Consider the following 15,443-nt stretch of genomic DNA (forward strand, 5'->3'; position numbering starts at 1 on the left):
AATAACTGGTAGAGTTTAATTCTGACACCTGTGAGGTGATGCACTTTGGGTGGTCAATATAAAAGTAAAGATCACAGTAAACAGCAGAATCCATAAGAACACTGACATGCAGAGGGACCTTGGGATGCAAGTCCACAGCTTATTGAAAGTGGCTGCACTAGTGAACACAATGGTAATGAAAGCTTATGAAATGCTTGCCTTCATCCATTGTTTATGTTGTCCCCCATTGGCAAGTCAATATGTTGCTGGTTCAGCCACTTTCAGAGTATTATGTATAGTTCTGGTTGCCATTTAACAGGAAGGACACTGTTTGGGGAAGCTGCAGAAGAGAATCACCAGGATATTGCCTGGATTGGGGAGTATTAGCTACAAGCAGAGGTTGGACAAACTTGAATTTTTGTTGAAGCATCGGAGGCAAAAAAATCACCCAATCAGAAAATCAGAAGAGGGTGGATAGTCATACTTGTGTTTCTTAGCATGGAAATGACAAATACTAAAGGGCATTGGTTTTGAGAGGTTTATAGATTTAAGTTTCTTTTATACAGAAGGCAGTCGGTGCCGGAAATGCAGATATGATAGCATTGTTTAAACAGCTAGCCAAGCGCACAAACAATAAAGAAAGAGAAGTAGGTAGACTCCATGCAGGCAGATGGGATTAGTTTATGTTAACAGCTTGGCTGGCACAGGTATCATGTTCCTCCTTTGCTGCACTATTCCATGTTCTCAAACTGAACAGGAGTTTGAGGGTAGTTGTCTTTCACTTCTCAAGCAGGCAACTGAAAAATTTACTATTTTACAGGTCTATTTCAGAATTTTTTGTTGTAATACTGTACCTCACAATTTTAAGAAAGGGAGATCCTTATTTCTTAATGGTCTAAAGTGCCATTTTCTCTCACCATGGGAGGGAAGTTATGATGCATAACTTCACAATTTCCATTTTGCATCCAGTGAGTTCTTAGTAACTGCCATGTGTGTGTGTGAGATTGACCAGATAATGTTAACAAAATAGATGGAGGAACGTGTGTTGGCCAGCAAACTGGGAAAAACTCATTTGCAGTTCTGCAATGATGGCACGGGGATTTTTACACCCACTTGTGAAAAGCTGGAACTGCTCAGTACCTCAGTCATTAGCAAGACAGATGTTCATACTTTTAGACAAATCCACAACCAACATAACTTTACTCTTTTCTCATCAGAATCTGATTGACAGCTTTGTATCTTTAGCATTAACCTCAGTTGTAGAAATTTGTTTTGATTGTGCTTAAATTGGTCACATTATATTTGCCCTCCAGTTAACTTTTATTAGGAAATATTTAGGGGGATAAATTCAATAGAACTGCTTATCAGAAGGTTATGAAACAGATGCTCAAACTTTCAGTGAAACTGCCCAAGATGAACTTCCACTTGATCTGTGATGAATCCATTTTCCCAGTATTGCCCAAATATCAAATGCACAACAGCCACATCACACGTTTGAGATCAAGTATCAAGATTAGGATCATCAGCATTTTTTCCTTAAATCAAAGAACTACACATATTACAATTCTAAAATGAGGAAGTTTAAAGGTAGGATTCAGGTACTTAATCTGAAATCTAATAAAATGAAAGCAGATTGTTTACAAGGCATCAATTATCTACGTACCCCCTAGAAGATACCTGGATTACTGGAAGATAATCATGCAATCCTACTGAGTCAGAGAGTTGTACAACATAGAACATACATACAACATAGTCCTTCCACCCATGTTGACCTTTTATTCCCCCAACTACACTAATCCCTATTGTCCACTTCATGACAAAATCCTCTTATGGCTTGCCTATTTAAGTGTCTGCCAAAATGCTTATTAAATGTAGAAATTGTATCTGATTCCATCACCACGTTGGGCTGTTAGTTCCAGATATCAACTTGCCTTTCAGATCCTCTAACACTTTTTCCTCTTGCTTTAAAATTATATCTTCTTATCTTTGATACCTCTACCACAGGAAAAATATTTTGATCATCTCCCCTATCTCTATCTCTCATAATGTTGTATGCTTTTATTAGATCACCCCTTAACTTCTTTGCTGCAGGGAAAACAATAATAGATTATCTAATCTCTCCCCATATCAAAAGTCCTTCAATCCAGCCAATCTTATGGTGAATCTTCACTGCACCATCTCCAGTATAATCACATCTTTCTGGAAGTGCACACAGTACTTACTGCAAGTGCAATCTAACTAATGTTTTCTTAAAGTTGTAACAAAACATTCCAATTTTTATATTCTGTGCCCTAAACTACGAATGTAAATGTGCAATTTGCCTCCTTCAACCCCCCCCCCCCGCCTTTCTGCCCTACACATCGACAGTCCGTTTCTCTCGATAGATACTACCTGACTCTGGGTATCCATTGTCGACTGTTATAGCACATCTAACACCTCCACCTGCTTTATACTGACATGGCCCAGTCAATCAGCTTATTCATCAAGTCAATTTATTAATGGATTGTGGAGCTCTTTCTAATGAACATGATAGGTTACATTCACAGCTACAGCTAAATAGTTTGCTTTGATGAACACCAAAATACTGAGATTTAAAATAATGTAAGAAAATACCCATCAGCTTCAGCCAGAGAAAAAGTTCCCATATGTCAGTAATAAAGTCCTTTGCAAAACAAGAAAGTCTCAAAAGGTGAAATTTGGAGATATGTGAATTTGTTCAGGTAAATTATTTTACCTGAACTGTGCCTCCTTTAATTATTCATAAATATTCCTGGTTGCCAGTAAGACTTAATTATTATAAACAAGATTTTATATAAGTATCATTATTTGCGTGGCAAACTAAGTGGCCAACTATCTGTCCCAGATGAATGCCTTGGGAGTAACTCATATTGGATTACAGAAGCTATTCAAGGCAAAGCTTTAAACAAAGTAATTTGTCTCAGGAACAAGAAAAAATCTGAAGATGCTGGAAATCCAAGCAACACACACAAAATGCTGGAGTTCCTCCAGCAATTCATCTCAGGTATGTGGGCCAAATGTTTCTATTTCTGTTCTTGTACTTAAAATTATTTTTATGTTTGCTGATGTCTGATGAAGAAAGTAAGGACTTCAAGTATGATTTTGTGATGTTAAGTGGTATTAGGAAACTCGCTCTTCCCCAAAATATAATCACAGTCAGCTCCAATGAAAACCTGAAAACCAAGAACAATACTTGATTCTGCCACCTTCTAACATTGGCAGTGTTCTTTTAAAAAAAAATTAACCTTTATTTTGTTTGGTTAAAAAACCGTATTGATACTGATACAGCAAAGGAAAAGCACAACTACTGTGATCTAATTGAATGAGGAACATGTTTGAGATGTTGAATATGAACTGCTTCCATTTGGTACATGGATGGTTCAAAGTGGTAGTCTGTGCCAAGTTCAGCCATAACTTTGTGTCTGATTGAGTTCTCACATTCACTATTCCTGTTGTACTTCAAAACCTCCTGTTTAAAACAGTCAGTCTTTATCTAGTACATGCTGCCCTTGGTTCCCAGATGATGATATGACAGGGTAAATATTAATTTTTAAATAATATCCCAATTCATTTTTACTTTCATAGCTTACAAGTACTAATATTTGGATTTGATTCTAGAAGTCCTCATCTCCTGCCTCGAGACTGGTGTGATTACTGGAGTAACAGCTAACTTAAAAACGGTTTATGTGCGGTAAACGGTTTATCTGTAGTAATTGCTGGCCATCTAACTTACCATTTGTGGGAAGGTTTAACCTTGCCCTGACTGCAGGACATTTGACCTCCAGAGCACCATCTTGAATCTGTTCTTTCTAGAGTCATAGCACAGGATAGAAGCAGACCCTGCAGCCTAACCTATCCATGCCAACCAACAAATCCATCTAAACTAGTTCTAGTTGCCTGTGTTTGGCCCAAGTCCCTCTAAGCTTCCTGTGCATGTATCTGCTCAAGAATTTTTTAACAGTTGTTATTGTAACTGACTCAAACATTTCCTGTGACAGCTCATTCCCTATTTCACTAATCTCCGAGTGAAGAAATTAGCCCTCAAGCCCTTTCAAATCCCCTCTCTGCTTAAATCTTTCCCTTCTAATCATTTTGGCTGTATATATTGTACATAATTTGTTAGTAAATGTACTTTGAACTTATTTGGTATCAAAGTGTTTTTGTAAATTTCTGGCACCCATTTTGATACCCCAGCTGAAATTGGCTAATCCGGCTCCAACACTGAGCTCACATCCGCCAACTCCAAATTCCTCGGTACCACGCTGAGTCATGTTGCAACCCACTACAGCACAGTGGCTTTAAAGAATATGAATCAAAAGCTGGTAGCATCCTTACCTTACCATTCTCTCATTGGTTTCTTCATCGTTCTCCTGTGAATTAGCTGACACGACTCCAAAGGAGCCCATGGGCTGTCTCGTGATGGGTGATGCCACCTGCTTGGAAGGAAAGGCAACTGGAGAATCCCTGAGCATGGAAGAAAATGGCAGACACGTAGCTGTACATGAAACAGAGAGATTCACAACCTCAACCATGTTCCTTTTCTCAAACACCATGCCTGAGCCAGCAGCTCCGGAAGGAGTTGCTCCATCAACAAGAGGCTCAAGTTCACATCCGCTGTTACCAATGGGTTGTACTTCTTCTCCAAACTCAAGTTGCTGGTCAAGACTGTCACAGTGCTGATTATTGTTAACTGCAGTTTCCATCTTTTCTTCCCGTAGGCATGGGAGCTCTTCATGACAAAGCCTCTCATTCAAAACCACTTCACTGAAAGGAGCTGTGGTTGGTTCCAAAGCTTCTGTTGACTCAGACTGTGTGGCCACTTCATACGTGGATACCTCGCCAATATTGTCTGGTACAAATTCCCCATCTGGTAGCCTGGTGTCAAACGAACCAGGCTGGCCATGCTGGACCTCATCAGAAAGGGGAGGTAGGGATTGTTTAATCCCCTCTGTGTGACTGCTAGGGTCATATGTATTACTACTTCTATCTAATAACTCACTGAAATTCACCTTCTTGCACAGAAGCTCTTCAATGGTATGGTCTGTGCTGTCCTTAGGGCTTGTAGCATCAAGTGTATCTGCACAATGGTGGCAATCATTCACTTCACAGGATATCCACTGATTTTCTCCTGCGTCATTGTAGTCTTTTTCAGCAGCTTTTGCAGAACCATCGTTCTGCACTGATTCTTCTAAGCTTGTTTGTAGGATTTCTTTATCTTCAGGGGAATCAAAAACATCTCCTTGAATTGCATCCATTTCACCTTTGCCTTCCTCTGTCTTTTCTGAGGGATACCCACTGACCCAGCCTTTCTTATCCACTGTTCGGTTCTGCGCTAAAGAGTTGGGAGTTTCATCCAGCTCATCAGAGCTGCTGATCTGCGGGGCTGACAAAGATTTAGTTAATTTGCTGAGTTCTATCTCCTCTTCATCTTCAAAAGGCAATGAACTGATCGATGTCAAAGAAGCTTGAATGCCACTTGGCAGACTAGTGCCACTTTCAGTGTGACCACCCTCTAGGGAATTCCTGTGCATCGCCTGTGCTCTGACTATCTCTTGCATGAGGTCCCGGTCATTCGATGAATCCAGAGGCTTGCGCATCTCAGGCCATGCCACAGAACTGGGCTCACTCTCTATGCCAGAGTCAGATATAATTGAAAGAGACCGCTTCATAACCCCATAAATATTGGGATAGTCAGCATTCTCGATTTTTCTTTTCACAGAGTCTTGCTCAACAGACTCACTGTCTACATGTTCAGAGCTCATTACAGAATGCAGCAGTTCCTCCTTTTCACTATCTTCATAGTCATTAGATAGAGATGATTCATTTGTATCTGTATTATTTGGAGAACAAACCCCTAACACAATGTTTCCATGACAAAGATCCTTGCTGCTGGGTTTTACTTCTATATATGTCAAGTCTAAATCTGACCCAGCTTGTTTGCCTACTGCTGCACTATCAGATTCAGGAACCATTTCTTGCTGGTCAGAACCTATTGAGATTCCATTCAATCTGAGTGGTTCAGTTTGATGTTCATAGATTGTTGAGAGATCCCCTTGACTTTGTCCAACAAATCTGTCCACTTCTAAGCTCCGAATGCTCTTGATTTCAATCTCACTGAGTTCATCGTATTCTTGGCTGACAAAAGCAGCCAGATCAACACAGTTGTGCATCGTTTCCAAGGAAACAGCTTCATTCAAATGTTGTGAGCCCGGCATGCTTGTCGCAAGCAATTTGAAGGTTTCAGAGGTAAAGCAACTATTTTGCACTTGCTGGAACTGTTTCACTCCAGCTGGTAAACTTGCAAACTCTGAAATCTGAGTGTCCAATACATGGTTAAGCTTCGTTTCCATTTCCTTGTTGGATTTGCCATTGTCAAATTTGTGATTTGCTGTAAAAGTAAAAAATAATAAACAATGACAAATCAGAGCAAAAACAAAATGCCAAAGGAATACCCATCAATCTCAAGACAATTCTTAAGTATATGAGCTTAATACAAGCCAGTGATTTTCCAATTAAAGAAGTAAGCTGCCATTTTCAGTGCGCTGAGCTGAAGTAAAAGGCCCTCGTTAATGAGCAAATGCACATTAAAATTAATGTAATTTCCAAACTGGGATACTAGGATTAAGAAGAAATGCGAGGATACATTTTTATTTAAGGGATGAATGGCATATGGAATAAAGCAGAAATTAGGTGCACTTCAGGATACTTGATTTAGCGTAGAATGAAGAGAGCCCAACTGAGCTGATTGATCATAGGGTACCGAGCTTGTTGGGAAGAAAGATTTCTAAATTCTCTAGGCTTTTACCTTGTTTTCCCTCAACCGACAAGTATTCACAGTGGATTTTAGATGCAAGAAAGTATATATTAATGTTCCATTGATCCAGCATTGAACTCTTCAAATTGGTGACAGCAGTTTCACCATAACCAGAATGAGGCTGAGAGGAAAAATGAATTAGCCATGATGAAATGGGGGTGCAGACTCAATGGGCCAAATGTCCTAATTCTGCTCCTCTATCTTATAGTCTTATAACATCGGAAGGGCACCAAAAAAAAGCTGTTGCACTCTCTACAATACTTTCAATGTATGACTATGAAAAAATGTAAAATACTCTCTCCGAGTTGTTACCCAAAACAAAAGAAATGGAATAATAAGGAAACCACACATTATGTGCAAGTATAAAAATAACAAAGAAGGAATACCTGTTTAAAAAAAAAGCTCAATTAGTCTGAAGAAAGAAAGCAACTGCTTTGAAAACTATAAACTTATACTCTTTCCCCAAGTTCAGCGGAAGTGTCAATGACTCAAAATATGAACTACTTTCTCTTTGCACAAATTCTGCTTCACTGGCTGACTGTCTAGCAATTCTGTTTTGTTTCAATTTGTTCTGTAGATTCAAGCGTACTTTGGCATATCTTCCCACTTAGGATGCAGTTTTACTTAAAGTAACATTTAAAAGGGCAGAAATAAGAATTTTGTAAAAAAAAAATGTATTCATATGGTAATATTTTATGAAATAATCTAAATGCAGGAGATAAGAATCCTTCGTCACACTACACAACTGAGGCAGATACAATAGCTGTGCTTTGTGGAAGATCTTTAAAAAATAATACAAGATATGGAGACCATTTATTCAATATTTTCATATGATGTAATACGACCCTGTTCCAAGCCTATTTGATTTTCCAGTTTCAATTTTATGTATGTTGAGAGGATCGGAGTGGACGACACTGATGATTTTGTATTTTTGTGAGATATTATAAACAGCCCTTTTTTTTCTTTTTCCATTTTTTTCTTTTTCTCTTTTTTCTTTTTTTGTTTTTTTCCTTATTAGTTACTGGATTATTAGATTAGGTTTTTTTTACATATTTTTTTTTCTTTTTCTTTTTTCTGTTTTTTTTGTTATATATTATGATATACCTAGGTTTTCCTTGTTTATTTGTATATTGTATCGTCCATGATTTGGGAATACTCATTCATACTGTAATCATTGCTTATGTATTCTTTCATGTTCAGTTGAAATGTGTATGTTTGTAATCCCATTATCTATGTATCAATTTTACTTTGTTGATATTAATAACAATAATAAAAAGATTGAAAAATAAAAAAAATAAAACAAATGAGAAATACAATGAGAGAGCAGAATATTCAGAGAAATTTGGATTTATCCATGGGACCATGTCCCAAGGGCTATTAACTTCAATTGACCATCATTTTCTTGAAATAAATATCCAAGTGCCAAGGGCATTATTGTGTCCAGCACCACTAGATGGCTGCAAAGGGCAAAGCACATAAGGTTTATTCTGATCTGAGCATCATCTCAATTTTGTTTAGCGGATGTTCCAGTTATTAATTTAACTGTGTATACTAGTCAAATATTAATTCCTCTAGAGTACTTTTTCAGACTGTTTACATTTCCAAAATTTATTTTCTTAATGTGAAAGATGCAATACTTATGAATATAAAAGCTTTTTAAAAAAATTTTCTCAGCACTATATCTCCAGATGAGCTAGATAAATATAACTTCCACTTACAGATCTCAAGGGCACAATGTTCCCTAAATAGAAGAAGGAGAGATGCAGAGATTTTGGAAGAGAATCCCATAGATTTAAGTCTTAATTTACCAAAGAAGGAACTATTAAATATAGCGATGAGCAAAAGGTCAAAAGGTTGTGGTCAGTGGATTGCAGGTTCCTTGGAGAATTATAGAGATGGACAATATTACAGAGATATGGGGTGGAAGTGGGTAACAATCATAATCAAATTACTCTACTTCTAAGAGTCAAAATTAGCTTTACGCCAAAGTCTGCTTCATTTAAGGAAAATAATTTTCCTGGAGAAACCTGGAGAAGTTGATTGCAAGAGTCTGCTTTTTTATAAAAAGTATGGTAGTTCCAGACAAACTATAAAAGAGGTTGAAACATATGATAGTTGTGATAGCAATGAACCATAGTTTTGGTGCTTCTTATATCATAAATAACTATTTGTTTCTCTGCCCTGGGAAAAAGCTCATAAAATTGTTCTCTTTTAAATAGTTGTAATCAAAGATATTCTAGGCCAATAATTAATACATAACGACTGCATTGGTGCTGCTTTCGGAACCCATGCTAAGGTCATTGACTTCATCAAATTTGCCTCCAACTTCTATCCTGCCCTCAAATTTACTTGGTCCATTTCGGACACCTCCGACCCCTTTCCTGATCTCTCTTTACCTCTATCTCTGGAGACAACCTATTCATCGAGACCTTCAATAAACCCACTGATTCTCACAACTACCTGGAATATACCTCTTCCCACCCTGTCACTTATAAATATTCCATTCTCTTCTCTCAGTTCCTCCATCTCTGCTGCTCCTGCTCTCAGGATGAGGCTTTTCATTCTAGATCTAATGAGGACTTCAAAGATGTTCCTTCTCCAAAGAAAGGGACTTTACTTCCTCTGCCATCAATGCTGCCCTCATCTACATGTCTTCCATTTCATACACACCTGGACTCACTCCATCCTCCCGCCACAATTCCAGATGTAGAGTTCCTCTTGTCCTCACCTACCATTCCATTAGCCTCCACATCCAGCACATATTCTGCATAACTTCTGCCATCTCCAATGGGGTCCCACCACCAAGCACATCTTTTCCACCCTCCCCCACTTCCTGTTTTCTGCAGGGATTACTCCCAATGTGACTCCTTTGTCCATTTGTCCCTTCCCATTGATCTCCTTCCTGGCACATATCCTTGCCAGTGGAACAAGTGCTCCACCTGCCCCTACACCTCTTCCCTCACTACCATTCAGGGCCTCAAATAGTCCTTCCAGGTGAAGCGACAGTTCATCTGTGAGTCTGTTGGGGTAATCTACTGCATCCGATGTTCCTGGTGTGGCCTCCTGTATATCGGTGAGACCCAACGTGGATTGGGAGACTGATTCGCCGAACACTTATGATCCATCCACCAGAAAAAGTAGGATCACCTGGTAGTCAGATCAGGTTGGAGAAGTGACGCCTTATATGCTGTCTGTGTAGCCTCCAACCTGATGGTATGAACATTGACTTCTCGAACTCCCGGTAATTATTAATTGCACGCCCCTCCCACGTCACATTCCACTTCCCCATTCCTGTTTCCCTCTCTCACCTTATCTCCTTATCTACCTCTGGAGCTCCTCCTCCTTCCTTTTCTTCCATGGTCTTCTACACTCTCCTGTCAGATTCTCTCTTCTCATCCCTTTATCTCTTTCACCAATCATCTTCCCAGCTCTTTATTTCACCCCTCCTCCTCTCTGTTTCATCTATCACCTACCAGCTTGTATTTCTTCCTCCCCCACCTCATTACCTTCTTACTCTGACTTCTCAACCTTTTTTCTAGTCCTGATAAAGGGTCTTGGCCCGAAATGTTAACAGTTTACTCTTTTCCATAGATGCTGCCTGGCCTGCTGAGTTCCTCCAGCATTTTGTGTGTGTTGCCTTGGATTTCCAGCATGTTTGCCAGACCAATGTCTATCAGACTGATGCCTCATAAGGTAAGCTTTATAAATGAGGAGTGATTTGTTTGAAACCTGTAAGATCCAGAGGGTTTTTGACAGAATGGTAGGAATCTTTCCTTTTGTTTGAGTGAGAGCTTACAGATTAAGTGGGTTGGGTCACTTTTTTAGAAAAAAGGGTCTTTCATTTAAGAAAGAGATGAGGATTTTATTTTCCTTGCAGAGTCCTGGCAGAAATCACTTCCTCGCAGAGCAATAAAACAACAACTTTCAATACTTTGAAGATGGAAGTAGGGAAATGCCAAGTAAGAATCGGATTTATTATCACTGACGTGACATGAAATTTTTGATAGGTTTACACAGGTGGGTGACAATATAGATTTGTGGTTACAATCAGAGCTGTCATGATGTCAAGTGGAAGATTAGGCTTGGTCTATTCCTCCATTGCAGGCCTTCTGGTGAAAGTACTTGTATGGTAAGGTTGGATTGGTGTTTCCAGGATAAAGGACAACCAACAAAGGAAGAATATAGATATAGTTTCAAATAGGAATGGTGTGTGTCCTGGAACGGAAACCACAAGTGATCTTTCCAGTTGCCTGACATCTTTTTTCCATCTAGCTGGTTAGGGTACATAGCATACACGCTGAGGCCACAAGATGTCGGTGGTGGACATATGAATCCTTTGGACAGCGGGTGTGGTACTACTCAAGTTGGTTGTTTTCTTCTGGACTATAGGAAGCTTCTTGAGTGGTACTGAAGATGCATACATCCTAGCCATTTGGAGTATTCTGACACACTCCTGACTTGCACTTTGCTGATGGTGGAAAGGTACTACAGCAACAGTAGAGGCATCACCCATTCATTGTAGTCAACCTCTAATCTCTATTTGCAGACTAAGTGATTAAGTGGCTGGTCCAGTTGAGCTTTCTGTTGGGGTGTCCACTAGGATATTGATGGTGGCAAACTCAGGGATGGCCATCCCTTTAAATGTCAAGGTAAGTACTTAGGCCATCTCCTGACCTAGCACTTTCATACCATATACGATGAGTGCAGACATAGGCTACTTCATTTAATATACAGTTATGAAGAGAACTGAATTTTGCCGTCGTCCTCAATGTCGGCACTTGTGACCTAGTAATGGAAGGTCATTGATGAAACCACTAAGCATAGTTTAGTTTTGGACACTATCCTGAGGAACTTATGCAGTATTACCCTATGGCTGGAATTATTGACCTCCAATAACCTCAACCAGCTGTCATTAAGTAAGGCATGACTTGAACCACTGGTGTGTTTTCCTCTTAATACTCATTGACCACAAAGGTACCTTCATGCCACAATTGGTAAAATACCGCTTGATTCAAGCTTGGTCACTCACATCTCCCCTTTGAAATACACTTCTTTCGTTTATTCTTGGATCAAAGCCATGATGAAATCTGGTTAGTAGGCCCAACCAATAAACACAAAATGAAAAGTTATTCCCACATAACTGACAAATACTGCAGATGCCTGAAATATGAGATAAAAATAGAAAATGCTGGAAATACTTAGCAGGACAGGTACCACCTGTAAGTAAGGTTTTAAACATAGAAACATAGAAAACAGATGCAGGAGTAGGCCATTTGGTCCTTTGAGCCTGCACCACCATTCAGTATGATCATGGCTGATCATCCAACTCAGAACCCTTTACCTGCTTTCTCTCCATACCCCCTGATCCCTTTAGCCACAAGGGCCAAATCTAACTTCCTCTTAAATATAGCCAATAAACCAGCCTCAACTGTTTCCTGTGGCAGAGAGTTCCACAGATTCACCACTCTCTGTGTGAAGAAGTTTTTCCTCATCTCGGTCCTAAGAGGCTTCCCCTTTATCCTTAAACTGTAACCCCTCATTCTGGACTTACCCAACATTGGAAACAATCTTCCTGCATCTAGCCTGTCCAATCCCTTTAGAATTTTATATGTTTCAATAAGATTCCCCCTCAATCTTCTAAATTCCAGTGAGTATAAGCCTAGTCGATCCAGTCTTTCTTCATATGAAAGTCCTGCCATCCTAGGAATCAATCTGGTGAACCTTCTTTATACTCCCTCTATGGCAAGAATGTCTTTCCTCAGATTAGGGGACCAAAACTGCACACAATATTCTAGGTGTGGTCTCACCAATGCCTTGTACAACTGCAGTAGAACCTCCCTGCTCCTGTACTCAAATCCTTTTGCTATGAATGCCAACATACCATTTGCCTTTTTCACCACCTGCTGTACCTGCATGCTCACCTTCAATGACTGGTGTACAATGATACCCAGGTCTCGTTTCACCTCCCCTTTTTCCTAATCGGTCACCGTTCAGATAATAATCTGTTTTTCTGTTCTTGCAACCAAAGTGGATAACCTCACATTTATCCACATTAAATTGCATCTGCCATGAATTTGCCCACTCACCTAACCTACCCAAGTCACCCTGCATCCTCTTAGCATCCTCCTCACAGCTAACACTGCCGCCCAGCTTCGTGTCATCCGCAAACTTGGAGATGCTGCATTTAATTCCCTCGTCTAAATCATTAATATATATTGTAAACAACTGGGGTCCCGGCACTGAGCCTTGCGGTACCCCACTAGTCACTGCCTGCCATTCTGAAAAGGTCCCGTTTACTCCCACTCTTTGCTTCCTGTCTGCCAATCACCTCTCTATCCACATCAATACCATACCCCCAATACCGTGTGCTTTAAGTTTGCACACTAATCTCCTGTGTGAGACCTTGTCAAAAGCCTTTTGAAAATCTAAATATACCACATCCACTGGCTCTCCCCTATCCACTCTACTAGTTACATCTTCAAAAAATTCTATAAGATTCGTCAGACATGATTTTCCTTTCACAAATCCATGCTGACTTTTTCCGATGATTTCACCTCTTTCCAAATGTGTTTTTATCAAATCTTCTATTACCGACTCTAGCATTTTCCCCGGTTTTTCTCTCCCTCCTTTTTTAAAAAGTGGGGTTACATTAGCCACCAATCCTCAGGAACTAATCCAGAATCTAAGGAGTTTTGAGAAATTATCACTAATGCATCCACTATTGCTTGGGCTACTTCCTTAAGCACTCTGGGATGCAGACCATCTAACCCTGGGGATTTATCTGCCTTTAATCCCTTCAATTTACCTAACACCACTTCCCTACTAACATGTATTTCCCTCAGTTCCTCCATCTCGCTAGACCCTCGGTCCCTTACTATTTCCGGAAGATTATTTATGTCCTCCTTAGTGAAGACAGAACCAAAGTAGTTATTCAAATGGTCTGCCATGTCTTTGTTCCCTATGATCAATTCACCTGTTTCTGACTGTAAAGGACCTACATTTGTCTTGACCAATCTTTTTCTTTTCAAGTATCTATAAAAGTTTTTACAGTCAGTTTGTATATTCACTGCCAGCTTTCTCTCATAATCTTTTTTCCCTTTCCTAATTAAGCCCTTTGTCCTCCTCTGCTGGTTTCTGAATTTCTCCCAGTCCTCAGGTGTGCCACTTTTTTTTTGCTAATTTATATGTTTCTTCTTTGGACTTGATACTATCCCCAATTTCCCTTGTCAGCTACGGGTGCACTACCTTCCCTGGTTTATTCTTTTGCCAAACTGGGATGAACAATTGTTGTAGTTCATCCATGCGATCTTTAAATGCTTGCCATTGCATATCCACCGTCAACCCTTTAAGTATCATTTGCCAGTCTATCTTAGCTAATTCACGTTTCATACCTTCAAAGTTACCCTTCTTTAAGTTCAGAATCTTTGTTTCTGAATTAACTAAGTCACTCCATCTTAATGAAGAATTCCACCATATTATGGTCACTCTTACCCAAGGGGCCTCGCACAACAAGATTGCTAACTAACCCTTCCTCATTACTCAATACCCAATCTAGAATGGCCTGCTCTCTAGTTGGTTCCTCGACATGTTGGTTCAGAAAACCATCCCACGTACATTCCAAGAAATCCTCTTCCTCAACACCCTTACCAATTTGGTTCACCCAATCTATATGTAAATTGAAGTCATCCATTATAACTACTGTTCCTTCATTGCACGCATTTCTAATTTCCTTTTTAATGCCATCCCCAACCTCACTACTACTGTTAGGTGGCCTGTACACAACTCCCACCAGCGTTTTCTGCCCCTTAGTGTTATGCAGCTCTACCCATATCGATTCCACATCCTCCAGGCTAATGTCCTTTCTTTCTATTGCGTTAATCTCCTCTCTAACCAGCAATGCCACGCCACCTACTTTTCTTTCCTGTCTATCCCTCCTGAATATTGAATATCCCTGGATGTTGAGCTCCCATCCTTGGTCACCCTGGAGCCATGTCTCTGTGATCCCAACTATATCATATTCATTAATAACTATCTGCACATTCAATTCATCCACCTTGTTACGAATGCTCCTCGCATTGACACACAAAGCCTTCAGGCTTGTTTTTACAACTCTCTTAGCCCTTATACAGTTATGTTGAAAAGTGGCCCTTTTTGCTTTTTGCCCTGGATTTGCCTGCCTGCCACTTTTACTTTTCACCTTACTACTTTTTGCTTCTACCCTCATTTTACATCCCTCTGTCTCTCTGCACTTGTTCCCATCCCCCTGCCATATTAGTTTAAATCCTCCTGAACAGCAGTAGCAAACGCTCCCCCTAGGTCATTGGTTCCAGTCCAGCCCAGGTGCAGACCGTCCTGTTTATACCAGTCCCACCTCCCCCAGAACTGGTTCCAATGCCCCAGAAATTTGAATCCCTTCCCCTTGCACCATTTTTCAAGCCATGTATTGATCTGAAATATCCTCCTATTTCTCTGACTAGCACGTGGCACTGGTAGTATTCCAGAGATTATTACCTTTGTGGCCCTACTTTTTAGTTTATCTCCTAACTTCCTAAATTCACCTTGTAGGACCTCATCCCGTTTTTTACCTATATCGTTAGTACCTATGTGCACCACGACCTCTGGCTGTTCACCC

At 39.9% G+C, this 15,443-nt stretch overlaps 1 protein-coding gene across 2 annotated transcripts in view; it reads right to left on the bottom strand.

The window, feature by feature from the left end:
• The window catches only part of fam135b (family with sequence similarity 135 member B), a 381,705-nt gene that overhangs the window by 52,787 nt on the left and 313,475 nt on the right, over nt 1-15,443 (bottom strand). For both annotated transcript variants that reach the window (XM_059975315.1, XM_059975310.1), the window contains one exon: nt 4,333-6,385. In XM_059975315.1, coding sequence (XP_059831298.1) covers nt 4,333-6,385 — 2,053 coding nt within the window. The remainder of the gene's footprint in view (nt 1-4,332; nt 6,386-15,443) is intronic.

This window comes from Hypanus sabinus, chromosome 1 (genome assembly GCF_030144855.1).
Source record: "Hypanus sabinus isolate sHypSab1 chromosome 1, sHypSab1.hap1, whole genome shotgun sequence".
In the NCBI taxonomy this organism is placed as follows: Eukaryota; Metazoa; Chordata; class Chondrichthyes; order Myliobatiformes; family Dasyatidae; genus Hypanus; species Hypanus sabinus.